The 27,641-nt window shown below is 40.4% G+C and overlaps 1 protein-coding gene across 1 annotated transcript in view; it reads right to left on the bottom strand.

The window, feature by feature from the left end:
• LOC109467613 (abnormal spindle-like microcephaly-associated protein homolog) overlaps positions 1-27,641 on the bottom strand; it is a 39,308-nt gene that overhangs the window by 1,666 nt on the left and 10,001 nt on the right. Inside the window, exons 6-29 of the mRNA XM_019765628.1 lie at positions 24,579-24,878; positions 21,589-21,773; positions 19,741-20,698; positions 19,322-19,411; positions 18,056-18,205; positions 17,289-17,495; positions 16,952-17,019; positions 15,788-15,929; positions 15,171-15,301; positions 14,472-14,647; positions 13,860-13,999; positions 13,261-13,355; positions 11,930-12,121; positions 11,574-11,736; positions 10,982-11,052; positions 9,198-9,269; positions 7,420-7,527; positions 5,359-7,025; positions 4,375-4,549; positions 3,827-3,976; positions 3,454-3,645; positions 2,656-2,848; positions 1,904-2,058; positions 816-968 (exon numbers count right to left, since the gene is read on the bottom strand). Coding sequence (XP_019621187.1) covers positions 816-968; positions 1,904-2,058; positions 2,656-2,848; positions 3,454-3,645; positions 3,827-3,976; positions 4,375-4,549; positions 5,359-7,025; positions 7,420-7,527; positions 9,198-9,269; positions 10,982-11,052; positions 11,574-11,736; positions 11,930-12,121; positions 13,261-13,355; positions 13,860-13,999; positions 14,472-14,647; positions 15,171-15,301; positions 15,788-15,929; positions 16,952-17,019; positions 17,289-17,495; positions 18,056-18,205; positions 19,322-19,411; positions 19,741-20,698; positions 21,589-21,773; positions 24,579-24,878 — 5,933 coding nt within the window. The remainder of the gene's footprint in view (positions 1-815; positions 969-1,903; positions 2,059-2,655; positions 2,849-3,453; positions 3,646-3,826; positions 3,977-4,374; positions 4,550-5,358; positions 7,026-7,419; positions 7,528-9,197; positions 9,270-10,981; positions 11,053-11,573; positions 11,737-11,929; positions 12,122-13,260; positions 13,356-13,859; positions 14,000-14,471; positions 14,648-15,170; positions 15,302-15,787; positions 15,930-16,951; positions 17,020-17,288; positions 17,496-18,055; positions 18,206-19,321; positions 19,412-19,740; positions 20,699-21,588; positions 21,774-24,578; positions 24,879-27,641) is intronic.

Below are 27,641 nucleotides of genomic sequence, written 5' to 3'. Positions count from 1 at the left end.
AAATAAAGTCACAGTCAATGTATAAATTTTTGATACCATTTCTAAGTAAGGAAACAAAGCGACAAAGTCAACATATGCTTAATCTTTCAGACATTGAATTTTCAACTTTTGATATGTTAATAAACTCTACTTAATACTTTTATGTGCTGGTGCCAAAATATAAATACTTTAAAAATAGTTCCTTTATATCCTAAAGTACATACATCTTTATACTTTCTATGGCCATACAGATTTGATTTTATGGATGACATCCACGCGCGCATTGATTTTCGCCTGTTCTCAAAAAAAAAAAAGATCACGTCCTCCAAGGCTCTGGCCTAGCTCTATATAGGCCTGGGTAGTCCATGGTAGTTAGCGACAATACGGAGGTGGTAACTCTGAAGGAAAGCACCCAGGCTACCGAAGGTCCACGACTCAAGAACTCAGCACATAGGTACAGTGCAGATTCATAAATTCCGCAAAACACCAGCATGTGCCGGCTTGTCGTAAACGTCGCTATATACTGCCACAAATTCACAATATCAGCTTAGTATTCCTATGGTTTAGTAGCATTTTATTTTTGGCCGGAATTTTTTTTATTCGCCCGCGCGCACTAGTTTGGGGATCTTCAGGGGATGTCATCCATAAAATTAACTCGGCGTGGCCTAATTAAAAAAAAATAAGCAGCAAATCAGAGAACCAAGAAATCAATTTTATGTGGCCTTATAGCCCTACATTGTAGATGTTCCTATTGTTAATGACTAAAGGCATATAAGAAGGCCGAGTATATTGGTACATGTATGTCATATTTTATTAAAAAAGAAGAATGGCCAGACCTTTTGGTAGGCTGCATTGTTACAGAACAATGTCAGAAGTAAACATGTTTGTCCAAAGATGACATCATCCTTCTCCCTGTAGATAGCCATGAGGCTGACCAGTGTCTCCACTCCTCCCTCCTGCACCACAGCAGCAGCTACAGTGTCTGGGTTCTAGTCATGCAAAAACAACTGGCTCATTTTCCAAGGTAAGAAACTTATGCAATCTACGGGGTATTGTCAGCAGTCATCTTAGAAAAGTATTTTAGAAATTTTGAAGTACACTATTTTCAAGATTAGACAGAGGCTGGTCACATGCAGACCTAAATGTACAATGTACATGTAACATGCTGTTGTACACAATGTAAAACACATTATAACAATTACCAGACAAGTATTTTGTACATGAAAGAAAAGAGCCAGCTAGAACATATCACAATGCTGATGACTGTGTAGCCTGGGTGCCATCCCAAGTAGTATTTGCCCGCTAGCTACCACTGGGTCTGGACTTGATGACATATGAAATGTCTGGTGATGACGTCACGTAATGAGCTAGTCCCAGCAGCGGGTTTTCATTTGATTGGCTGAGCCTCTGGGCCGATGGCCAATGGCGCGCCGCCATTATTTATGTGATGTTTGTTGTTTTGTGAACACAGATTTTCGCGTGAGTGTTCCTTTTCTCCGTGCGTTCTATTTTTAAGGGGCCCTTGCGATGATATGCCGTCTAGGCTATATCAAGCACGCTTTACCATTCGGTTTCGCATTGGACATGTTGATGATAATATGATAAGAATAAGGATCTATCTTAACGTAGCCGTTTGGACGTTTAAACGGACGCTAACATCGCCGTTCAGACGTCCGAACGGCCCTTACCTAATATGTGCACACTCAAAAAAGGGCTTAGACGAGTAGGACCAATCAGCGCGCTCGTTCAAAATCTGAACGAATATTCAGACTCCAGACACTACATATGTCATCAAGTCCAGACCCCGTGGTAGCTAGCGACATTATAGAGCGGGCGAATACTACTGGGGATGGCACCCAGGCTAGATGACTGTGTGCACAACTTGAATCAGTACCCATCATCATAAAGCTTCAGACTGACCCACCTTAGCAAGGTTTAGCAGGATGCTGATGGAATATTTGATAATTTCCTGGCAAGGCAAACTGCGGTTACAGCTCTGAATCAAAGTGTAGATGACCTGCACGGCTCCTCCCTGCACTAACCGGTCACAGCAGACAGAGGATAACCGTGTCACCACCTCTGTAGTGGGGAGAAAGTTGCTATAATTTCAAAATGCAGCTGAGATTATGTAAAACCTTCACAGCAGTTCTTATTGGAGGATCAAAGTGATTTTAAAAAAAGACTTAGCAAATGACAATAAAGTAAAAAGATGATAAATACAAAACCAACATTTTCAACCATTTTGGTGAAAATAGCAAAGACAACAGCACTAGGCTACTGAAAATCTCGATATTTTTCTAGTACATTAATTTTGTAGCTATAAAAAAATCTCAAGATTTAAAAAAAATCTTTAGATTTTAAAAATAAATTTGGAAGTTTAAAAGAAAATTTCGAGATTTATTTCGAAATTTTTTCATTTTCAATGAAGCATGAAGGGTCTCACTGAGAGTTTTATGGTCCATTGGGTGACACAGAACCTTTCCACAAAATATCAGATGAGTAGGTTTAAGTAGTAAAAGGCTAGAAAGTGCTTTTGTTTAATTAGTTCACGTTAACTTTGTTAATTATGTTAAACACCCATTTATCACCCAAAACTGCAGTGTGCTTGAATATGTAATACATGTTTTTCATACCCGGTGTATTATTTTCCATTTTGTCATTTCTGAATAGACTTACCCAAGCTCCTGAGGGCATCAAGTATGGTGGACAGATGTTTATACTTCAGGAGAAGATTCAGGGCAGTTGCAGTCATGTTGCATAACTTCTTATCCTCTGTAGCTGCTCTCTTAGCTGCCATGATTTTTTGATGAGCAATTCTGATGCGCTTGTTCTTTATGTTCTTCCTTGTATGGTAACCTCGCCATGTTGCCTGATAAAGAGAATATAGTGAAAAAAAGTGAGAAACTTAAAAAAACAAACTGGCATTTTCCTCACTGGATGGTGGGAACTGAAATTGGCAAGTCTGTTTTTGTTACATAAATTAACAAAGTTGAAGTAAGAAAGTTACGCGTAAGTGAAGATTTGACTGATTGACCCCAGGGTTTTAGCTAGCGTGAAGTAGCGTAGGGCCCCCTACACTATAATTTTCACCCCCTCCCCTACACTAAATTTCCCCCCTACGCTATAATTTTGACCCCCTACGCTATATTTTCAATACAGCATAGGGGCATTTTGACTGTATTTCTTTGTTCAAGAATGCCAGATCAAATGTGAAAAATTACCATTAAAATTAAATAAATACCAATCAAGGATACATTGTACATACCTTAGAAATAACATTTTTTCCCTTTGGGTATCCCTCAAATGGCCCCTTTTTTAGCTCAATTTTTAAAAGCTCCGCCCCATCCCCCCTCTCGGTCGCTTTGCTCCCTTGACATGTGGCCAGTACCACTACGCTAAAATTAAATCCTAGCTAGAACCCTGGACCCCCTGTATGTAACAACTGTCAGCAGCTCATGTACATGTATATTGTACCTGCAAGGCAATCACTGCTTTCCTCCTTCGGATCGCACGTTTCTTAGCCAGGTACATCCTGACATATGACTGCAAAACCACTGCTGCAGTCAGACGCTGCTTCTGATGGCAGCGCACTGCTGCCTGCAGCTTACAGACAACCCTTCGAAGCTGCAGAAAATGCTTCCGCTGAAGCCAAGCCCTTATAGATGCCTGAAAGAACAAGATTACGGTATGCGTAAACATTAAGATTAACATGCATGCAATGAACAATGGATACATCTGTAGACTGTGGTAAAACTAAACCCTGCCATTTTGGTTTGATTCCATGTGCCCAGTTTCTCATTAACATAATATTATGCATTTGGCAGCTAAAACATTGATTTTAACATACCTGTATGATAATCAGAGCTTTAAGCTGCTGTTTTGCTTTCTGCCAGACCAGATACCGTCGGTAAGCCCGCTGTAGCCTCATTGCTGCCAGGTGATAGTAGGCAGCTGTGCTGAAGTGTAGAAGTCGTCTCTGTTGCTCAGCTCTCCATTGCTGCATGAAGGGAATATGAATATAATAATACATGAATGAGTTTCAAAATTGGTTCTGGTAAGGACTGCCAAAATACTGTAAATTTTAACACAGAAGACTTTGGGGACCTCACACTTCCATAAAATGTTTAATTAGATATTTGTAAAATGTCTTTGACAATTACATGATTTATGAATAGTCATCATTATGAATAGTGATGTTAAACATGATTGAATTAAATTGTGAATGAACTGGTTTCAATAAAATTGCAACCCCGGTATAATTTTATCTGTGATTCACCAAAAAATCAACTACTGTCAACAACAAAATTCAACAACCATTACAATTGGAGCATCATATCACACTGGGAAATAACAGATGTGTGCTGCACATTAGACATAATGTTGTTGTTTCCTTACCTGTAAAAACCTACGTGCTGCAAAGCCCCTGTAAGTGCTCTGAATGACAACAGCAGCCCGATGTTGTAACTTGACCTGTTGAAAAGTCCTTCGAGCGGTCCATCCTCTAAAGCCGGCCTGCAGACGACACACTGCTGCCCTCGTGCTGAGGTAATGTCTTCTCTGCAGGAAACATCTGGGGACAACAATAAAATAAGATATTTAAAGTTTAAATCCTGACCTGAGCACATAGGCTGGGTAGGCATACACTTGGCAGTCCTGAATCATGTAAATATTAGTTACATGTACTAAGTATCAAACTGTAAATAAAGTTCATCTTCTTTACTGTCATCCTAAACAATGATGCCTTTCAGTTAATATCCCACATTACCTGCTTTTTGATATAACAGGGCTCAAAATACTGGGTGCATGTGCACCTTAGTGCACCCAAATTTGGAGTTGTGCACCCAATTCTTTTCCTGTGGGTGCACCAGTGAACCCAAATATTTTGGTAGATATATGTATGTCAAGATGTATAGTAGTATACATGCAGAATACATCTAAGTGTCAGAAAAAAAATCATTCATGATTCTTGTACTACTTTTCTTTAGAAATGAAACGTAATTAGTTTTTGTTGACATAATACTTTTTAAATTTTTTTATACGGTGCACCCAATTTTTTAAGTTGAGTGCGACAGTCCACCTATTCCCAAAAATTAATTTTGAGCCCTGCATAATGTCTCTTCTTCAAAGGGCTGACATTGAAAAAAAAACTTTCTACTTTCTTTACTCTGCCATCATACAAAAACCTGTAAATGAAAAAGTTGGCATGCGCAATTATTGTATTTTACCATCATGTGGGATAAAAAGACTGTTGAAACCCCTTTTGGAAACCCTTACCCCTTTGGTAAAGGTATAATTATTAACTAACCAACACAGGACCAAATAATGAATTGAAAATCGAAATATTGAATAGTTGCTTTTATCCATTCAAAATATCCTCACCTGAATGAAGCCTGGATGACTGTGGAAGCATGGGTCCATTTGATAAGTTGCTGTCTAGCGAGGAAACCTCTGATTCCAGCCTGTAGTTGTATGGTGGCCCTGCGTACATGCTGATATCTTGCCTGGGCATGCTTACGTGCAAGATGAGCTCTGACATGCTGCTGTAAGATGATAGCTGCCTGGCGCTGTTTCAAGTACTGCTGCCTTGCTGTCCATCCTCTGACAGCAGTCTGGATAATGGTGGCTGATTTGTGCTGTCTTTGGAGCATCTTGCGAACAAGCATCCCACGTACTGCAGCTTGTAGCTGTTTGGTCGCTGATCTCAAAGACCTGTACTTGTGCTGCTTTTCTTGCATCACCTTGAAGGATTTGAAGTGCTGCTGGATTATGGTTGCAGCTAATTTGATAGCCTTGTATTTGACTGACTGCTGATGCCCCCTCCAACAGGCTTGGATTCTAGTAGTGGCAATCTGCATCTGCTTTTGCCTTCGTCGGACGTGCGTACCACGGACAGCAGCCTGTAGACGTATGGTGGCCCTGCGTACATGCTGATACCTTGCCTGGGCATGTTTACGTGCAAGATGCGCTCTGACATGATCTTGCAGCATGATAGCTGCCTGGCGCTGTTTCAAGTACTGCTGCCTTGCTGTCCATCCTCTAACAGCAGTCTGGATGGTGGTGGCTGATTTGTGCTGTCTTTGGAGTGATCTGCGAACAAGTGTCCCACGGACAGCAGCCTGTAGACGTATGGTGGCCCTGCGTACATGCTGATATCTTGCCTGGGCCTGCTTACGTGCAAGATGAGCTCTGACGTGCTGCTGCAGGATGATAGCTGCCTGGCGCTGTTTCAAGAACTGCTGCCTTGCTGTCCATCCTCTAACAGCAGTCTGGATGGTGGTGGCTGATTTGTGCTGTCTTTGGAGTGATCTGCGAACAAGTGTCCCACGGACAGCAGCCTGTAGACGTATGGTGGCCCTGCGTACATGCTGATATCTTGCCTGGGCATGTTTACGTGCAAGATGAGCTCTGACATGATCTTGCAGCATGATAGCTGCCTGGCGCTGTTTCAAGTACTGCTGCCTTGCTGTCCATCCTCTAACAGCAGTCTGGATTGTAGTGGCTGATTTGTGCTGTCTTTGGAGCAACTTGCGGAGAAGCATCCCACGAACCGCAGCCTGTAGACGTATTGTTGCTGATCTCAAAGACCTGTACATGTGCTGCTTCTCTTGCATCACCTTGAAGGACTTGAAGTGCTGCTGGATTATGGTTGCAGCTAATTTGATAGCCTTGTATTTGACTGACTGCTGATGCCCCCTCCAACAGGCTTGGATTCTAGTAGCAGCCATCTGCATCTGCTTTTGCCTTCGTCGGATGTGCATACCACGGACAGCAGCCTGTAGACGTATGGTGGCCCTGCGTACATGCTGATATCTTGCCTGGGCCTGCTTACGTGCAAGATGAGCTCTGACGTGCTGCTGCAGGATGATAGCTCCCTTGTGCTGTTTCAAGTAGTGCTGCCTTGCTGTCCATCCTCTAACAGCAGTCTGGATGGTGGTGGCTGATTTGTGCTGTCTTTGGAGCGATCTGCGAACAAGTGTCCCACGGACAGCAGCCTGTAGTCGTATGGTGGCCCTTTTTACACTTTCTGTCCATTCCCTGACAGCAGGCTGGATGCAGATAATCATTGTAAAGAGAGGATATCATCAATTTGAATGATAAAAAACATCAGCTTGAGTAAACTTGTTTTTAAAAAGACATTGTTCCTTAGCCGCTTTACAGTATTGCCTCTGCAACTTCACATGTTGATGGCCCTTGTATCTCGTAAACAGTTTTTAAATGACAGGTATCTTGCTTTACCTCACAAAAGTTAGAAAGAAGGACTTGGAGAAAATGTAGAGAGCAAGGTATAATTTCTCATATATGGTAGAATTTGACAAATACATGTACAGAATGTATAGGCTCTACCGACATATGAAGTTTATTTTGAAAACTGCTGGTTGCTAAATTTTCATTATTGATAATCTTTATTGTGTGATGAGAAATACCAGTCATAACACATACCTTTGGGTGGTATTTGCGCCATGCAGCTTGAATTGTACGGACAGCACGAACTTTCTGACTCAAGTTTATGATACGTGCACAAAGGTAGGACACTGCTGTCATGACAACCTGTGAACACATACATCAACTGTCAAGACTGGGCAATCTCACACTAACCCCAGTAATGGCATATGGTTTGGGTAGAGTATCTCAACACTGACATCTGCAATCAAACTAAACCAGAAGGGCTTAGTCATACAACATACAAGTCATTTACAAGCAGGATTCAAAATGCTGGGTATACAACTACAGTTAGTGTACATGATGTACCTTAAGTCATTTTACCTTAGGGCAGGTAAAATTTGGAATGTGTAGGCATTTCTGTACCTGTACCTGACCTGCCCATGTCCATGTATATGTATATGTACAATCATGTATATGTAGGTGTATGTTGATTTTAAATTGCAGCATTGACTGTTACCACCTAATATGAAGTATAAAACAAATAGAGAGGCCGACATTTGCTTGGGAGCAAATACAGCATATTTCAGTCCATCTCCCTCCCACGCAAAAGTGGATTATTCCAAACTTACCCCAGTGTAAAACTGGCAAAGATTCTCAAATCAATGAATTATATAGTAGCTATGTAATTGAGAACAAAGATGCAAGAACAAGCACATTGAATCTCGAAAGCTTTACTAATCTTATTACAGGTATGCAAATACTAACAATGATGAAATTTGATACATTTTGAAGGTCTTAGGCACATAAAATTGAATGTATGGGTCATTACGCACGACTTACGTGCAATGTGACCCCAGGTAACCCGCAATGGAACACATGTTCCATGGCTAACGGCAGATGGAACAGGCCATTCTTTAGATAGAACATGGAACGGGTATAGCACTTTTGGCCCTTTTTTTGCTGAAAATAGCCATTTAAGTCCCCCAAATGAGTCATTTGGAAGTGGTGTATGCCAAATATATGACTGCTATTCTGTAGACACATGTTCAAGGTACCCTTGTACCGAATTTCAGATCATTTGGTTGTAAAACCAGGGCTCAGGATCCAAAAATCCATTTTTTGGCAAAAAATGCCCCAAAAAACCTTCATAAAAATTTTTCAAAGGCATTTATCTAAAAAATGAAAAAACGCCTGGGGGTATTGGCCCACTCTACCTCCATGCCAAATTTCAAGTCATTTGGCTGAATGATGGCGGAGTTGAATCCCTTTGACTGTTTGGCAGGAGAAGGAGGAGAAGGAGAAGAAACATGAGGGAACACAATATATTTCATCCATACCATGGTATGGACTGAAATATAAATAGTGGCAATGGTTTCTGAACAGTTACAGTATGATCCATACTTCTCAAAGTCTGAGTGGTTCAGGTAAAATTTGTCTGGTGCAGGTAATTTTTAAAGCTAGTGCACTGAGTGCAAGTATGCAGAAAAAAGTATTTCAAGCCTAACTAAAAACCTTGATAAGTATTACAATAATTATTGTAGATGCATCTGGATATAGGGCAACACTAGCACCTATTAAGTCTCTGCCTCTGCTATTATACATTAGATTGTGACATGACATAAAGCCCATTCTATTTTTACTTGAATTTGAGGAAATTGAGCTGCATTTTTTCCACATCCACATTATTATCACAATTTTTGAGTTCACTGTGATAGAAAATCACTTCCATACTTTACTGGTGAGATCAAAGTAACCTAGAATATGCTGCAATAGTATAGGATCCATATACAAAACGTTATATATAATAAGCAGTAAATGTGATGTAGTTATTGTACCTTCTCATCAGGTATTGTGTTCGACATGTCTGCTACACACAGCAAAGGTGGAATTGTTCCCAGCTCCAGAACCTAAAATAGATTCGTACAAACTTAATTGCATAGAAATTTAAACATTTTTTTTTTTACTTTCAAATTATCATTATAGCAAATCAGCCCACTTTTAAACATTTTTCTAAAAAAGTTCTACAAAAAGTTTTAGGCTGTGTTACAGTAGTTGTATTTAAAACAGAATTTCCACACGTATGTCAGGCCTTTGGCGTGAACAGCATACAGCAATAACTGTTTGTTCTGCAAGAAGGTGAAAGTTTCCACATGTTTCTATTGTACATGGTGCTCCAATGCCGTGATTAGTGATGCGTACCGGTTCACTGGACTTGGATCTGGACTTGTAAGAATGTTTAGGTTCAAGTCCAAAAAAACCTAAAAGTCAAGAACCGAGTCCGGACTTATTACCATAAAAGACCATTTCACATACCCCTTTTCTTTCCAAACCACCTAAAACCTTCCATAGATTGTAAAATCTTTCCTGCAAAGTGAAGAAAACATTGCCATCGGGCATCGTCAAGTACCGGCCTCCATGTTATGTGGCCAAAGTTTTGCCCAAACAACATTGCAAGGTTGGCAACATGCAATTTTGTATATGCCATGGGTTTAGGTCCGGACTTACAAGTCCGGAACTGAACCTAAACCTCTGGACTTGAATCCGGACCTGAACCTAAAATTGGGTTTAGGTATGCATCACTAGCCGTGATTACCCTTTACACAAAGATCTGACAGAAACTGATGATCTTGAAAAACAAGTTTGAACTAGAAAGGCCGACATTTGCTTGGGAGCAAATGCAGCAGATGGCTTCACCACATCCCCCATACCGAAAATGGATCTATCCCACGATGGCTGCCAATAGTCTATACCCCCATGCAGCAATGGAATCTTCCAATGCCAGAAATAGCCAAAAAGCCCTATTTTACATAATTTTAAAGTGGTGTATGTCAAAAGCGTGAATGACATTCTTTGGACACGTGTCTAAGGTATCCCCATACCGAATTTCAGGTCATTCGGATTTAATATTAGGGCACAGGAGCCAAAAATGTACATTTTTGGTCCAAAAATAGCCAAAAAGCCCTATTTTTCACAATTTTAAAGTGGTGTATGTTGAAAGCCTGAATTAGGTTTTGCAGACATATATCCCCATACCAAATTTCAGGTCATTTGGTTTTAGTACCAGGGCTCCAGATCCCAAAATGTATATTTTTTGCCTGAAAATGGCCAAAAAACCCAAATAAAACAACTTTTCAAAAAAATGAAAAAAAAACCCGTCGGGGTATTGGCCCATTCTACGTTCATGCCAAATTTCAGGTCATTTGGCTGAAAAACGGCTGAGTTGAATCCCTTTAAAGAAATGGCAGGAGGAGGAGAAGAAGAAGAAACATGAGGGAACACAATATGTCTTCACCACTTTGTGGTGAAGCCATAATGACATTGTGGTCATCTTGGTTATAAAACCCTTCCCAGACTTGGCACAAACCGAGAATTCTCTGATTGGTTGACAGTTGCTTACAGCTACAATCAGGTAGGCCACACCTTATTACCAGGGATTTTCATCAAATTTGACCCAAGGCATGAAGAGCAAATTGTGTCTATTAGCCAGCTCTGCGGGGGAAAAGGGTTTCATATTCTTGTAAATCTAAGTGAACACATCAATAATTCTGGCTGTTTTCTGTAATAATGATTTGAAAGCTTAACCAGAGTGTCACTATAAAAATATCTTAAAGAATGTTACCTTCTGGTTGACAAGCCGGAAGTTGTTCTTCTCATGGGCTAGTAACTCCTTCAACCTGTCTTTATCAGTTTCTGTCAACAAAGAAATTGATACTGTGAAGGAGTGTTGTAAAAATCACAGAACCAAATTAGGGTGCAATGTAAATTGTCAGGGACAACTTATAATATTATGTAATATTGAATATTTGCGTACATTCTAAAACCCTCAAATGACACAACGTGATCTGTTTGGACCCCTGGTGCATGTATACACTTGGTGGTAAACATACCACAGCTTACATGTAGCATGCCAGTAACACATGTGAGTGACATAAGAGGGTATTAGGAGGGATCAGTTTCCTCACCTTCTTGTAGATTACATGGGGGTACTATTGGCATAGAAATTACTTCACCTGGCTCTTATTTTTAGGGCAAATGATTGTGAAAGCCCGGACAGTAATGTTTCAATACTTTCACACACACACACACACACACACACACACACACACACACACACACATACAGACACACACAGTGACACAAACACATACACACACACAAACACATTCTTGCATGCATGGTTTTATAACGTGTACAGTACATGACTGTCTGACCTGGACCCTCTCCTGTCCCTGTGCCAGCCTGCCGGTGGTTAGTGATGTATGACTGTGTGGTGTCCATGTAGATCTCCTCCAGAGGTAAGAGTTCGGGCAGGTAGTGATGAACCAAAAGACACAGGACTCTTCCATCAGAGAAGGACACCGAGAAGTTGTCAACCTGAGGGTTTATGTAAGTATACAAGGAGCAGGTCTTGAGAAGCCAACAAGCAACTTTAAAGTGTTTATATGAGAACTTAGAGTACAAATCCACCCCTACCCCCAATTCTGAGTACAGTAGTTTTTGAGTCTATTACCAATTTTTGACCCCATGTGTGACTGGTCCAGATAACACAAAGTTGCCAGTATCTTACCCTGATGTTGTAGAAAGCACAAACTGCCTGACACAACTGCAGCAGTAGCCCTGTGTGGTCAGTAGTGCCTGCAGAGCCAGGTGTTGGTCCGTACATCTCCAGCCACACGTCTGTTCCTCTCCGCAGCTGCAGCTCTCTCCTTAATAAAGTCACCTCCTTCTGCAGCTGCAGGTGCTCCACTTCCATACAAACCTGCAGGAAGTTTACATATGAGGCCATTATTACAAATGTACATTATTTTTTGCTGAAATAACTGTAAATGTAAAAAAAAAGCATCCTCCCATGGCAGGGGCAGCGGCTCCGAATTCCTTCTCCACCCCTACCCCTGCCGTATAACATGGCATCTTCTACTCTACGACCCGATTCCAGGGACACGCTCTCAGCCAATCACGTATCACAGAGAAAATCTTCAACGCACTTGACATTAATATTTATGAGATGCGCTAGCTATCGGAACCAATCATGTCGGCTATTCAGTGACAAATAAAAACAAACATGGCGTCGTCTCGGGAAGAGAACTTTTGCGATGCAGGCCGCTGCGGGCGTCGGCGGGGCGCTAGCGTGTGCTGGAGGCTGCGCGCGGATCCCGCCGAGCACGGGGAAGGTGTTAACTCGGTGACTTTGCCCCGCACGGCCTCCCCAACGCGTTAACGGGCTCGTCACCGGGCGGCGGCGGAGTCGCCGTCGGGGAGGGTGACGTCCCTTCGCCGCCCAAGTCAGAAATGGGGTCATGCCAAATAAGGCAAGCTGATGAATATTAATATTCCTCGGGTCGTAGAGTAGAAGATGCCATGTTATACGGCAGGGGTAGGGGTGGAGAAGGAATTCGGAGCCGCTGCCCCTGCCATGGGAGGATGAAAAAAAGCAGAAACTTGTTCATTTCCTTGTGGTTGAAATTTTAATTGATAATTACATGTATTATAGTACATGTAATGTTTTTCTCCACACAGTGAGTATGTTTCCCTTACTGTAATTTATCTGGAGGGTACTTGGGGGGTTATCAGAATTTGCTGCCATATAAATTAGTATAATGCTGCCTGATCACTGTTAAGTTGTCAATGCAATAACTTTTTGTGATTAGCAAAATACTATAATCTGCAGACTGAACCAAAACACTTGTTTCTGCTGTTGAGTCCCACTTCAAAACAGGGTTGATCCAGAGTTGATTTTAAATATGATTAAATAGGCTGAGCCGGATGGTATGAACACAAATGGTTTAGCAGCTGAATCTAGATTAAACAAGGTCTCACAGCAATGGCAACAAAGTCTCGATCTAAGGCAAAGGTTTGTTCAAATTCATTACCAGCAGCCAAAGAAAACTGAAATTGTACCTGAAAGTGAAAGATCAATTTCCACAGCAGTGCCAAAGTCTTCTCCTGGCGACCATCCACAATATCCCTCGCCTCAATCTTCTTTCCTTGGAGTCCTACATGTGTGGCAGAGGTAGAATAATTACATGCATATGTACACAACACCATACAACCATATATTACATGTACTGATTCTCACCTCAAATGGCAACGTATGCTACCTTTTGTTATTTTCTTTCTTTTCACCTTGCATTTGTTTAACTTGTAAAAATAATTAAAGGGATAAGTAGTAGCTGGACACAAAGTGAAGTTCAAGGTCCTGTAATCAATGTTAGGCCACAGCAAGTAAATTCAAGACATCCATGCACTTTCTAAAAAGTTCTAAAAAGAAAAGAAATTTCAGCAATGATCAACAAGAAATGAAATTGGGAATTCAAAATATCTTGCCCTAACTAAGCTTTGAATTCACTTAGAAGACTGAGGAAGATGAAGAAAAGGTATGATTATCATCATACATGTATTTGGTCATGATTAGTTTGAAACTTGTTTCGAAGCTTGCAGTATAATCATTCAGGACAGATTAATGTTAATTGTTACAATGCACATGCAATATCACTCACCTGCATCCAATGCCACTCCAGCTTGCTGAAGAGCATCAAGAGCAACTTTTGTGTTGTGGATTTTCTGCAGTCTGCTGACAGCAGGGGCTCGCAACTTGGAGGACAGAGTCCAGTTTCTTGTCAGAAGCTCTACAGCACGGCTGACAGGAAATTTGAGAATATGTGTACTATATTACAGAATTAATATAGGATTCAGTTTCTTCTGTGTAACACTGATAAACATCCGCCGTGTGCATATGTACAAGTAATGGTATTCTAAACTTCGAAAAAATCATCTAAGTTAACAGAAAAATGTGAAACAACATTATATCAGACAGAATACAACAAGTTGTATACATGGAACTTGCATTCTGCAGGTTAACAAATAAGAACAGTAACAATTGCAAGGGTTGACAGATTGCTTTACCAGATAAATAATGATCATATTTATACTGTGTGACTGTGCGACATCAGGACTACAATTACATTAAGTTAATAACTGTCAGCTAAGGACCATATTGTGTGGCACATGCCACAAATTTGGCAACACTGTAGCTTTACTATACAATTCTTATGATGTTAGTACTATCTGTGCAAATTTGAAATTGTTACATTGTACCTTCTGATACTTACATAAGTCGCAGTCCATCCCTAAGATCTGTGGCCAGGTTGTGAACAGTGTAGTCCATTTCCATCAGGGCAGTCTGCTGATGTGTTACAGTCAGGCCCAGGAAACTCAGGTGGCGGGTCACATCCCCCTCCCCACTCAGGTACTCTCGTGAGAAGCTCAGTAACAGTTCCTTGTTGCTCTGTATACAAAACAGAAAACATCACGGTTAGAGTTTGTAATCTCCTGTTTAAACCTGCACTCCCAACACAAGACTGCCAGATGGTGGCAGGTATGCAAGATTGACAAACCACTAGTTGTGCATCATTACACCCTAAAACTCTCAATTTATAAGTATTTTCACCAAAAAGCAGTTACTCAAGCAACTGGATATGATTTTTAAAACGTCAGATGTTTCAGCTAGTATCCACTAGCTTTCGTCAGTGACTCACTGAGAGACCAGAGGGGAAATGCAGTCACTGACGAATTTCTAGTGGATACTAGCTGAAACGTCTGACGTTTTCAAAATCATATCCAGTTGCTTGAGTAACTGCTTTTTGACGTATCGTATTACCTGGATGTCTAACCTTCATCGACGTATTTTCATTGAAAAAAAAGAGCTTTTGCAAAACAAAACAAAAGTACAGTATGTCACAAAACTACAAACCAAATGTAACATTTGTACATGTATTATACCACACAAAACATGAAATACATGATTGTACCTTGATGTTGGCATTGATGCAGAACAGGCATGGATCATGATCTATCAGACGAGTGAGCTTGGCTGTGTCCATGAAGAACACTAGAGTCAAGAATTTCTTGAGTGTGAACTTTGCGAGGGCTGCAGCATAGCCTGGAACAAAAATGAAGTCACAGTGGGTAAAATGACTGCAATGGTCAGTTTACGTCACTTTAAACATGGAAGAACATTATATGATTACTAAAAAGCCAGGGCTCAAAATTCATTTTTGGGAGTAGGTGCACTGGTCCACCCAACCTAAAAAAATTGGGTGCACAAAAATATTTTAGGTGCACCATATGAGATAAACTAAGTAGAATGTCTATAAAAACTATGATTATGTTTCATTTCAAGGAAAGTACTATAACAATTATTGTATTATTTTTTCTGACACTTAGATTTTAAGAATATGCTGTAACTATATATTTGATATCTTTACATACATTACACCTATGAAAATGTTTGGGTGCACTGGTGCACCCACAGAAAAAATTGGGTGCACAGCTCCAAGTTTGGGTGCACTAAGGTGCAGATGCACCCAGTACTTCGAGCCCTGAAAGCATTACTCAAAAACTTACTAGTAAGTTAGTCAAAAGGTACCTGTTTTGTACATATGAGGAACAGTTGGATGGCTGAACTGTTGGGCAATGTCTGGATTGCCGAGGACCCGATTCAGGACAAACCTGGACAGCCCAGCCACATCCCCGTAATGCTGCAGTGGTAGAACCTCTCCAAATATGGTCTGTGGAAAAGTAATGGGTCCATCAGTACAAAGGTTTAAATATGGTACTTTTTACATGTAGTAACTACAATTTTAGTATTAGGCACTGACTTAATTTTATGGATGACATCCGCGCGCGCATTGATTTTCGCCTGTCGCCCTAAAAAAAGAGATCACCTCCACCGAGGCTCTGGCCTGGCTCTAAGGCCTGGGTAGTCCATGGTAGTCAGCCACAAAACGGAGCCAGGCACCCAGGCTATTGAATTCGAAGCTCCACGACTCAAGAACTCAGTACATAAGTACATGTACAGTACAGATTCATAAATGCCGCAAAAAGCCAGCATGTCGTATACGTTGCTAAGTACTGTCACAAATTCACAATACCAGCTTTGTATTCCTGTGGTTTAGTAGCATTTTTATTTTTGGCCGGACTTTTTTTTTATTCGCCCGCGCGCACTAGTTTGGGGATCTTCAGAGGATGTCATCCATAAAATTAAATCCGTGTGGCGTTATGTACGAGTATATGACAGCTTCAAACTAAGCAACCTACATGCCCAACATTGCAATACACTACACTTGTCTCACAGGTTGTACAGTAGAATTATTGTACAGTTGGTTCTGGGCACCAGACTGCAACTAAAATGGTTTCATATACGACTGAAATGACAAAGATTATAATGGGCCATAGAAAAAGTTTATAGGCTGAAATCAATGCTGAAAAAACAAGCCCATTGCAGGTAAGTTTACAATGCACAATGTTTACAATGATCATTTTGATCAGTAGATCTAACTCTTTGTGAAATGGTATCCATATTTTTGAAGAAATTTGTAAGAATACTTTCCTGGCATGAAAGAAAACAGATATAACCATTTTACCAAATCATGGCCAAGCCACCCGAACATTATTTTACGTTCGGAAATTTCTGGAGATCAACATTTTGTACAATTTCAATATTGAAAAACAAAGATCTTTACATGTACTTGTAGAAAAGTCATAAAAAAGGCTCACACAAACACCAGTATCAAGTATTTATTTAACCCACCTCAAGTCCTACCCTCAGCCATACTGGATTGTAGGAGAGAAGCATGTCCAGTATTTGTTGACGAATTCCTAAAAATGGACAGAAACTGATTGTCATACATGAGTATACATGAGTATACATGTACTGGTACATGTAGTAGGCTTTTCAGACAAAACTGCATGGTTCCACAAAGATTCTTAGAAATTTGACGTATACGTATCTGATCTGAAGTTACATTTATTTAGTGCATTTGTAGATAAATTCATCTTCTTGATTTAACTGCAATATAATTAATGACGGTACATTTATCAGAAGAGGTTACTAGATCAATGAAGGATGAAGAGTCTTTGATCCATACCTTGGTCAGCATGAAGATGTCTGTCATCACGGACCCGTAGTCTGCCCGTCTCCACTTCTTCCTCAACCCGCTGTAACACACGGGCCACGGGCTCCGACTGGAACAGCAAACACGCAGCACGCCGCACGCTGTTCAGGTTACAGAGTACAGCATACTCACGCATACGCAGCTGCTGGTCAACTGACACAGCAGGCATCCTACCTGGAACTGGAAAATATTCAACAGATAAGCAGAAGTCCCATTAACATGTTTTTCTGATAGACTCAATCAGTCAATGGTCCATCAAAGTTAGCTGTCGTAACAAAACAAAACAAACGGAAGATCAGATTCTGTCAAATGTTTGCATTTCTATGAACAGCCAGTATGAGAGGTCATTGTGTCAACTCAGATGTTTCTTCTGTGTGTATCTAAGTACATGTAGATATAATACGTTTGGGAGATAACCATTCATTTATCAGTAAAGTAGGACTGCAAGTGAAGCTTGACTGAAGATAGATAAAAGGATAATGTTATTCATGTACATGTAGTGAGGCATGATCATGAATTGCCAGAATGTTAGGTTTTCTTTAAACAAGTACATGTACGATGAAATTCAATCAATTAATCAATCAAAACTGGTTTTATTATCGATAAAAAAAAGCGTTGCAACTTGCAGGCAAAGGCTGAATTGTGCCTTCTGTGCATTACATCTATTGCACTTGGTACATTTAAATTACCGGTAACCAGTGAGAAACCACATTGTGGTAATCACAAGCATGCATGCCCACCTGTCACATTCTGACACAGCTGGGATTCCATAGTGTTTGGGATGAGGATGAAGTTCAGCCACTGTATGAATGCTCGCTCTTGCTTCTGCATCCAACGCTCATCATAGTACATGTTCTTTGATACATATGGCATGTAGTGGAGAGCTGGTACTGTAAGGAGAGACAATGACATTATCACATGGACCTGGACTGAGTTAGTGCACATATCCTCAGCTGGCTCTATTAAAAACATATTGTACTGGTTTATTTTGAATAAGTTATTTCAAAATACAACACAATTAAAAAGAAATAAATGAAATTTAAACAGAAAAAGACTAGAAATAATTTGACACCCCCACTAAAAGTGGTACTGTTCCAATATCATGTTGTCACTGCAGATGATTGCCTAGATCTGTTTCTGTCCAATCTTGTTTCAGGTAACACAGAATGTGAGTTTTTTCGGCAATGGAGGAATTTTATAAACTTTATAAGGAATTTTGTCAAATAACTATGTCAGTTGGATAGGTTATATACATGTATGATAATAACTTTAATGTACCGCCTTGTCCTCGGTGTATATGGTGATATAATCCCTGGTCAGGTGCAATAAACACCTTATGAACAACCTTGTTCGCTCCGCTCACTTGGTGGTTCATTCAGTGGTTATCACACCTGACCAGGGATTATCTCATCTATACACCTCGGAGTGGGGCATTAACCCTTTATTATCATATAGCCAGGTGATGTTGACCAATCAGAAGGTTCCATTCCACATTCCTTATGATGCCGTAATGTCACAAATATAGTCAAAATTGGGTATTTATTCATCCTAATCCATACATTAAAAAAACCAATAATCACCCGCATATGACCTCAGGTGACCCAAAAATAGAACACCGCTCTAGTTCTAAAAAATCCAAAAATAACTTAAGTTGTTCCAATGACCGCGGGTGACTTCCATAAGAACACCTGTTCCCTGCCTGTGACCCAGTTAACGTGAACTCTATCCAGTGACCTCAGGTGACTCCAGATGGAACTATGTTCTATTCAGCATGTGCAACAGGTAAATTGTACATTGTGTCACTTACTGCATCAGTTTGGATAGGCTATCGTGTAAGCTGTATGATAATAGCGTTCGCTGTCGCTCACTTGATGGCTTTATTCGGTGGTTATAGCAACTGACAAGGCTTTATCACACCATATTCACCTCGGGGCGGGTCATTAACCCTTCATTAACCACCAAATCCAGAAAACCCATATCGCCCAGATATGACATGAATGTACTACCTGACTGCTGCTTGTTAGAGGTCTTGACGAGGCAGAGTTTGGACTTGGCAACTTTGGGCTGGCAGCGAGCTGTTCCACCAGAAGTTTCACCTGGATCAAACAAGCATGGACAGATATTCACCAGAACTCAACACAAGTATGAATAACAATTAATGGAATGTAACATACAAAATAAGACTACAGTTAGTTGGTAGATGTGAGTATAGTCCTAAAGACCTAAACAAACATTGTCCCATTACTAGTAATTTCTTTGTTTTCAAAAACAGATATATCACGATAGAGATAAATTGATTTAAACTTCAAGAATTGCAAAATAAGTTTAGCAAAAATCATTCAAGGAGACAGAATTTTGATATAAATTTGTATGGTTTTTGCGGATATGTTATCAATGTTTATTATTTATTACTTAGCAATGTTACCTTGTGTTGACCTGGCTTTCACTGGTTGTGACTTCTTGGTCTGTGCAACACCTTTCTTCATTGACACTTTCTGTGGAACACTATTTGCTGGCGTCCCTTTGTTCTTGCTAACAGCACTTCTGAACACAAACGGCTTGCCACTCCCAGGACCCATGGGCATGTCTTGACTATGACTATTCTTGTCTGATTTGACAAGATTACAGGCAGATGGGCCAGCGTGAACATTTGATGGCTGTTGAGGTACAGCCTGATGCTGCAGCTGGGCAGAAAGGGACGTGGAAGTGCCAAAAAGTTCTTTCTTGGCTGCTTTGATACGTACACCATCTGACGACTTTCCGAAGTTTTGCTTTCTTTTAGTGACAGTTGATGGCTGCAGAATCCTCTTGGTCTTCTGAACAGATGAAGAATTTGCCGGATCTGGAACAGTGGCTGTGGTACCTGGAACAGTGGCTGTGGTACCTGGAACAGTGGCTGTGGTACCTGGAACAGTGGCTGTGGTACCTGGAACAGTGACTGTGGTACCTGGAACAGTGGCTGTGGTACCTGGAACAGTGGCTGTGGTACCTGGAACAGTGGCTGTGGTACCTGGAACAGTGGCTGTGGTACCTGGAACAGTGGCTGTGGTACCAGGTGGAACAGTGGCTGTGGTACCTGGAACAGTGACTGTGGTACCAGGTGGAACAGTGGCTGTGGCATCTGTACTGCAGTTGTTGATCACATGCCTATCTTGGTGTGTTTTGCCCGATCGGTTAACAATGTTCTTGGCTAGTTTCAACTTTTCACTAGATCCAAGCTTTATTTGTGGACTATCACAAATGTTAGGCTGATGTGATGACACAGGAGGGGTATTTTCAGCCTCTGTGTCAGAAACAGCACGACTTTTCCTGTCTGAACCTGACACATCAGGAACACTCCCCTGTTTGACTGCTTCCCTTGGACGGGTCCTCTTCTTGGCACGCTAAGATTGAACAGAACAAGCATGTCTCATTATACATGTCCTCTCAAGTTAGTTGCAGATGTGTGGTAACCTTTATATTTATTTTCCTTTCATAACTTACTGTCCAGTAGCATTACTTTGAATAGCACTGAATCAGAAGAACATTGCAGGATTTTTTATTCCCAAATTTATTGTAACCTACAACTGTTACGCCAACACATGTACACTAATTTGATTATAATTACCTAGGCTGTATATATATAGAGAGGCTATCATAATTTTGCATACTTTTGATAAGATGCATATAAGAGTTCATGATTCTGTAAGACTGTACCCTGAAAGATTTGAACATTGCATATTAGTTACGCTCCCTCAGTCCCTCTAGATGTCACTTTTTGGTCAGGTATGTGTTGCAGGGTATGAGATGAAAACTGAAACATGTTAGTTTGGCCCATGGTTTGTACAAGAATTCTCTATAAACAAAAACTTACACTTGACTGTCAAGTTTATTCATGTTTCTGTCATTATGGAAGGAGTTCAGAAGAACATGGCAATTTGTTGAATTGTTTAGGACCCTACAGGTTCAGGTACACAGCTCTTGTCTTGAACTACTATATACACATTTTTATTAATGATTTACAATGTCAATGCCAATTTTTTTCACAAGCAAAATTGCAACCCACTACTCTAATGAGAGTACGTTTATTCGGGACATTAGAGTACTTTTTCTTACTATCTTAGTATCAGGCCATGTTGATTTGATCAGTTTTGGGGTTCCCAGGGGATGTCATCCATATAATCTAATCAACATGGCCACACCTGCAATGACAAAATTTCTGTAAACTGCAGGTATGTACAACAATTGTATACATTGAGTTCATGACAAACTGAGGCCCAAGTCCCGACTTTACCTTTTGTTTCCCCGCCACTGGCACCACAGCCCTCCCATACAGGATGACATGCAGGCGGTACGCATCGTCCAGTTTCAGGACCAGCAGTGCCCGGGAGTTACATGCCTCTCCTGGAGTCCACTGCACTGACACAACAGTATCCTCTCCAGCCTGCACCTCAACTTCACCAAAGTCAACAGAAAAACCTGTATATGAACAAGGAAAGACGTATATTAGGCCTTGGGGTAGGGTTGAAGAAAACCTGTACAGGACAGGCTAACACTTAACAGTACACTGGGGTGCAACCTAAGGGGGGCTAACAAGGGCATATGGGGATTTACTTCCCTGGTCAGGCCCAAACAGGCTTAGAAAAAAGTTATAGAACTGTGGATTTGGTGGTCTTCGGCTGTTTTCTGATTAGCCCAGTTCTAAGTACCGGTACTAGTAATTCAACCAGGCCGGCTATGAATGTCTATCAAAAAATAGCACATAAAAGCTCCAAAAGACCTTGAAGACCCCCAAACGGTCCAAACCCCCAGTTTTTGGCATGCTATATAGGCTATCAGCATCCGTCTGGGATCCTTATATTATCGATCAGGTACGTCAACACTAGTTGATAAGCTGGAATCAGTCCAGAGACGTGCATTTAGTGTGTTTTACATCAGGAGACTACAGAGTCTGACATGTACCACCAGTACTAGTGTTACACAATTTTACTATCCTCACTTGGACTGACAACAATACAGCAGCATAGACAGCTAGCTCACCTAACACTCATAATCATATACAAATCAATCTCATAGCCATTCCCATATACAAATACCTCACACTTAACACTGTCCCCACTCGCTCCGATTCCTTACAACTCACATTACCATCTCTAACTTAGTCTAAGATGGAGGTACACAGGACCAGTTTTTTTTTCCCAGAACTGTCACTGAGTGGAACACCTTGACTCCAAACCTAGTGGCACTCACAGTCTCCTGTACACAAGAAAGGAGAAAGGACAGACCCTGCTAACTACCGTCCTGTCTCGTTAACATGCATTTTGTAGACAGTAGTATATATTAGATTATGGAACATATAATACAGTCACAGATAATGGACCATTTTGAAGAATTTTCTATTTTGACTGATAAACAACACGGGTTCAGAAAAAATCGTTCATGTGAGTCACAGCTCATCTTAACAACAAACGACCTAGCCCGTTCTCTAAACTGACATGATTATAACAGACTTTACCAAAGCTTTTGACAAAGTTCCGCACAACCGCTTGCTCCTAAAACTTCAGACTTACGGGATTAGAGGTAGGCTTCTGTTGTGGGTTTCTTGTGTATAGGACTCTGACTGTGAGTGCCACTAGGTATGGAGGCAAGGTGTTCCACAGTACAGTATTGTATATATTTATATTGTAATTATACGACTGATTGTAACTGAACTGAAGAATTTGCGAAGACCCTGACCTACCTCCCCTTGACCTCTTGAAAAACGGCTTAGGCCGAAGAGTTTGTACTGCTACACATTTGTACTGTACATTTTCAAGGTGAAATAAAGGTTGAAAAAAAAAAAAAGTATCAAGATCAAGAAGATCAAGGTCACCACACTTAACCAGTTCAAACGGACAATCCCCAGTGTGGCCATCACTCTTTTTTATTATTTTCATCACCTACTTTGACTGAGTTAAGATGCTTTTTACGAGTAATGATCAAGTCTAGCTGGTGCCAATGTTTGGACCTCGGGTGGCACCACGACACTCAGGCACTTCCAAAGCTAGTACTGTATGGCGAGTTGTCTACAGGCAGGCGACCTAGAGGACGACCCCATCTACGTTACAAGGACGTCTGCAGATCAACACTGAAGGACTTCTCCATCCAGGAGAAAACATGGGAACAACTAGCAGTGGACAGGAATAGATGGAGGGCAGCAGTTACAAGTGGGATGGCCACCTACAAAGCTTTGAGGGAAGAAAAAGCTGCCAACGCGAGACGAAAACGGAAGGAAAGACAATAGACCGTCCGACAGGATGAAAAGAGCCAGAGATTGGTGTATAGCACTAGTTTGTTTGTTAGTTATTTATTCACAGTGCAACACTTCTACCGGCGCACCTGGGCGAGCACCTCTTTTTGCCTCCTGAGCAGGATGTCCCTTCAATGTGGGTAGTACCGAAGCTTAGATAGTACCGAATATGGAGATATGACTGTTTTGGAAGAAATTTCGAAACAAAATGAGGATACGAGGAAGTGTGAGGTGTGAGAGTGAGTCCTAAATAAAAAAAACACATACTACATTTGTAGTAATTGAATCACGAACTAAGGCTACACCAATTTAATTTGAATTCTCGGATTCATTTTTTTCTGATTTGCAAAAAAAAATTCAGAATCAACTGCAAAACGTTCATATTTTGCCCTGAACAGTTCAAAACAGTCCTTTTCTTCCTACTTGTTACAGTTATTCCATCTTTCAATGCAATGGTATCATTAAAAGTTCAAAATTCATTGTTTAAATTTTGAACCAGCCTGGTGTGTTGACTCCATGGTTCCTATCGTATATACCATTTCAGGCCATAATAAGTAAAGATGCCTAGGTCTGTTTTTATTTTTTGCCCGCCCGCTCCATTTTTTACTAGAAAAATCTGTTAACCAACAAATTAAATTGGTGTGGCCTAAAGGGGAAAAAAAAAGACATGACAAACATTATGATGATGACATAAACCTCCTTCCCTGTCCTTGAGTTTCTTGTGATCAAGTTGAAAATAAATGAGGCTGTAAATGAATTTACAGGCTGAGTGAAATAGAGCAACAAGTCTGAATGAAAACAACAATAAAACTTTTAAAAGAGAAAAAATATAGCCTGGGTGCCAGACCCATAGCACACTGAACACAAAGTACATCTCAGTGAGCCGTGAGATACTTTGTGTCCGGTGGGCTATTGGTCTGGCATCCAGGCTAGAAGGTCCTAGAAAAAATACAACCCAAAATAGAAAACAAATAATTTACATTATACACAAACACCTTTTGCTCGTGGAACTTTTTCCACCGCTACTGTGACAGGAAACTGCTCAGGGTTATGAAGAAGTAGTTTTCTTGTCTGGGTTTCGCCGACGCGAACAAGGCCGAATCCAATCCGCGGAGTCACGGCGAAGTTGGTCAGCTGCAGCACGGGAACGTCTTCCGCCGCCTGCTGCTCTGCCGGGCTTGTCACCGTCCCTTTGCGATCCCATGGGTCGAACCATGTCATGCTCCGTACATCGTCCACGCCCGAACCGACGGTCACTTCACAGTTTGCACTTCCATCCATTTTCCTCAGTTGTCATTAGACGAATTACCACATAAAACGGACCCAGCCATGGCCAGCGTTATCGCTGAAAAATTATCTACGTTGCTGTCCGTCTGGGCGTTAGAAACGCAAGACAAATCCCAATACAATGAATCTGCTCAAAGGGCACATACGCCAGTGACTTACTCTATGACATGTTCTAAAAAAGAATCTAGAGAGTCTAAACGATGAATAGACCCTCCTTTCCAGGCAAGACGAGGACGGTTTAAAGCGTTCCGTTTTGATCTCAAACGGTCGCCTGTTGTCCTGGAGTTTAAATTCTCCTCCTCTCAACAGCCAATCAGCAACAGGTAAAGGGGCGGCTCCTTATTCAACAACCAATCAATGGGCAAGAAGTGTACTGGCCAAAGTTCAAAGTTCATCCGCTGAAGGTTAGACTGGTAAACGAGGTTTCAAAGTTGACCGTGTTTGATGGAGATGATTCCACTCGAGATAGGTACCCTTTAGTTTTTTTGGGGGCATTGTAAACAATATCATCTGATATCATATATCCACATCATTATCAGGCTACATCATGTTCAAACTAGACTGGATTCTGGTTAGTTCATGTCCGCTCCCACAGTCTGCACAGTCGCTAACGATTATCAGCCTATTGCCCATTCTGTATTCTAGCTTACACCTTGCCAGACTGACTAAATCATTTATTGATCATTGACTCTGAACTGAACCAAGTGAAAAACTGAGCACCTAGACTAGAGACCACGTCTAGCGACATAATAGACGTTAAACAAGGACAACAACAACAACAACAATATTGTTAGGCCATGTTGATTTGATTATATGGATGACATCCGCGCGCGCATGATCATTCATTTTCGGCCGTTTCCAAAAAATAAAGAAGTTTTCAACCAAACTGTAAATCGTACAAAACAGTTGCAAAATGAGCAAAAATATACCATAAGTTACAAAAAAAATTAATAAAAACTACTTAGTATACCAATGTCGTAGAATGCCAAAATCAAACGAAAAAAGACAAAATTGTAAAGAAATGAACTTGAAGACTAGATTATTCGCCAAACCATATTCTGTGCCATTTGCTCAACCCTCATGACCACGTAGATTTCATAATGAAAAGAACTTTTTTTTTTTTGCAAAACTTTTTTTTATTCGCACGCGCGCATCAGTTTTGGGGCTCCCGGAGGATGTCATCCATATAATCAAATCAACATGGCCTTACCAACACCAAAAATGTATTATTTTGGCTCCTGTGCAGTGTCATTAAAGTAAAAAAAAAAAGCAGCACCTGAAATTTGATATGTGGATGTACTTTTTCTGTTTACAATACTGCCCGGTGATATCAATGGTAGAGATTCAAATGGCATGACATTATGTGTGGGTGCAGTTTTATAGTGTGTAATGTTTATTATAACGTTACAAATTTCCTTCATTCTATATATAATAAAGAGTAGATTAGGATCTAGAAAACAAAAACGTTAGTACAAGAAAAACAAAAACTTCATGTGACATTTACAAGCACTTTTTAGCATACTAGTATTTAGCTTTACTTAGTAATAATATTACACAGGGATTAAGACATCTCTGAATAAAAAACAAAACATTCAACTTCAATCAAACCTCCAAGTTTAATTTAGTATACCACACTATGCAAATCACAATACACAAATAGTACAATCACGTATGATTTTGTTGCCCACAAAATCACATAGTACATGTATTTACATCGTTTTATTCCAATCTTAACTATGGTTGAAGATGTTTATAACATTGATCTGATCCAATGCTGTGACAAAATTATCATATCATATGGATAGGTGGAGCCAGAATAACACATAACTGGAGTTCCATGGGTTCCAGTTACTTCCATATAGTAGATATTGTACATGTATTGAAGAATCACTAGTCTGTACATAGGATATACATTGGAACATCAGGTCCTGATTTGTTACTTATGTTAATGTCTGCAACAACTAATTAAATTCAAGCCCCCTACTTAATTCATAATAAGAAACCTACAGACTTTGTAGCTGTTGCATTGGACTTGGAGGTTGTCAAAAGTTAATTACATGTAATTTTCAATAGATCCCCAGTTGTACAGCAAACTGTAAAAGTGACCAACCCCCTCCCCCTCTCGATAATTGGGTAATATTGATGAAAACAAAATATGTGGCAATATTTTTTATATCTCTACAAGCTTGGAAAGCCTGTATCCCCACTTAACAATTAGTCAGTGGGGAAAATGCTGCTGTACAATTTCTGTCCAATCAGCATACCAGATACTTTTGGCAAAGCATAATATTTTTTTTTCAATTCAATTAATAAAAGACCACTACACAACTTGATAAATTTGTCTGCTTGGAGTTGATAATTCAATGAAAATATATTCACATTTGATCATGAATAATCATCTACATCCAGCAGTATCAAACCTTCAACAAATCACAGGTATGAGCATTAAGCTATTGCTTTATCTGAACCTAGTGGTAAACGTGTACATTTTAAAGATATGACACATAGAGTTACAAGCACTTCTATAACTCTAGTTTGAAAATAAGACAACAATACCTGATTGGACTGGAATTTCTAAACATTAAAGTGTCCACATAACAAGGGAATGTTTGAGATCTTGCAGGATTAAAACAAAGATAAAGCTAAGATTAGCTTTTGTCTTAGCTTTTTACATCTGTTACAGTTCTTGATCTGCCAAATTGTTAAAGTCTTAGATCTGTTTCAGATACTTTCTGTCTCAGCTCTATTTTACTTCAACTGTCAGCTGTCAG

Source organism: Branchiostoma belcheri, unplaced genomic scaffold (assembly GCF_001625305.1).
Source record: "Branchiostoma belcheri isolate BF01 breed outbred unplaced genomic scaffold, Haploidv18h27 scaffold184, whole genome shotgun sequence".
Classification (NCBI taxonomy): domain Eukaryota; kingdom Metazoa; phylum Chordata; class Leptocardii; order Amphioxiformes; family Branchiostomatidae; genus Branchiostoma; species Branchiostoma belcheri.
This window is presented reverse-complemented; position numbering and strand designations above follow the sequence as displayed.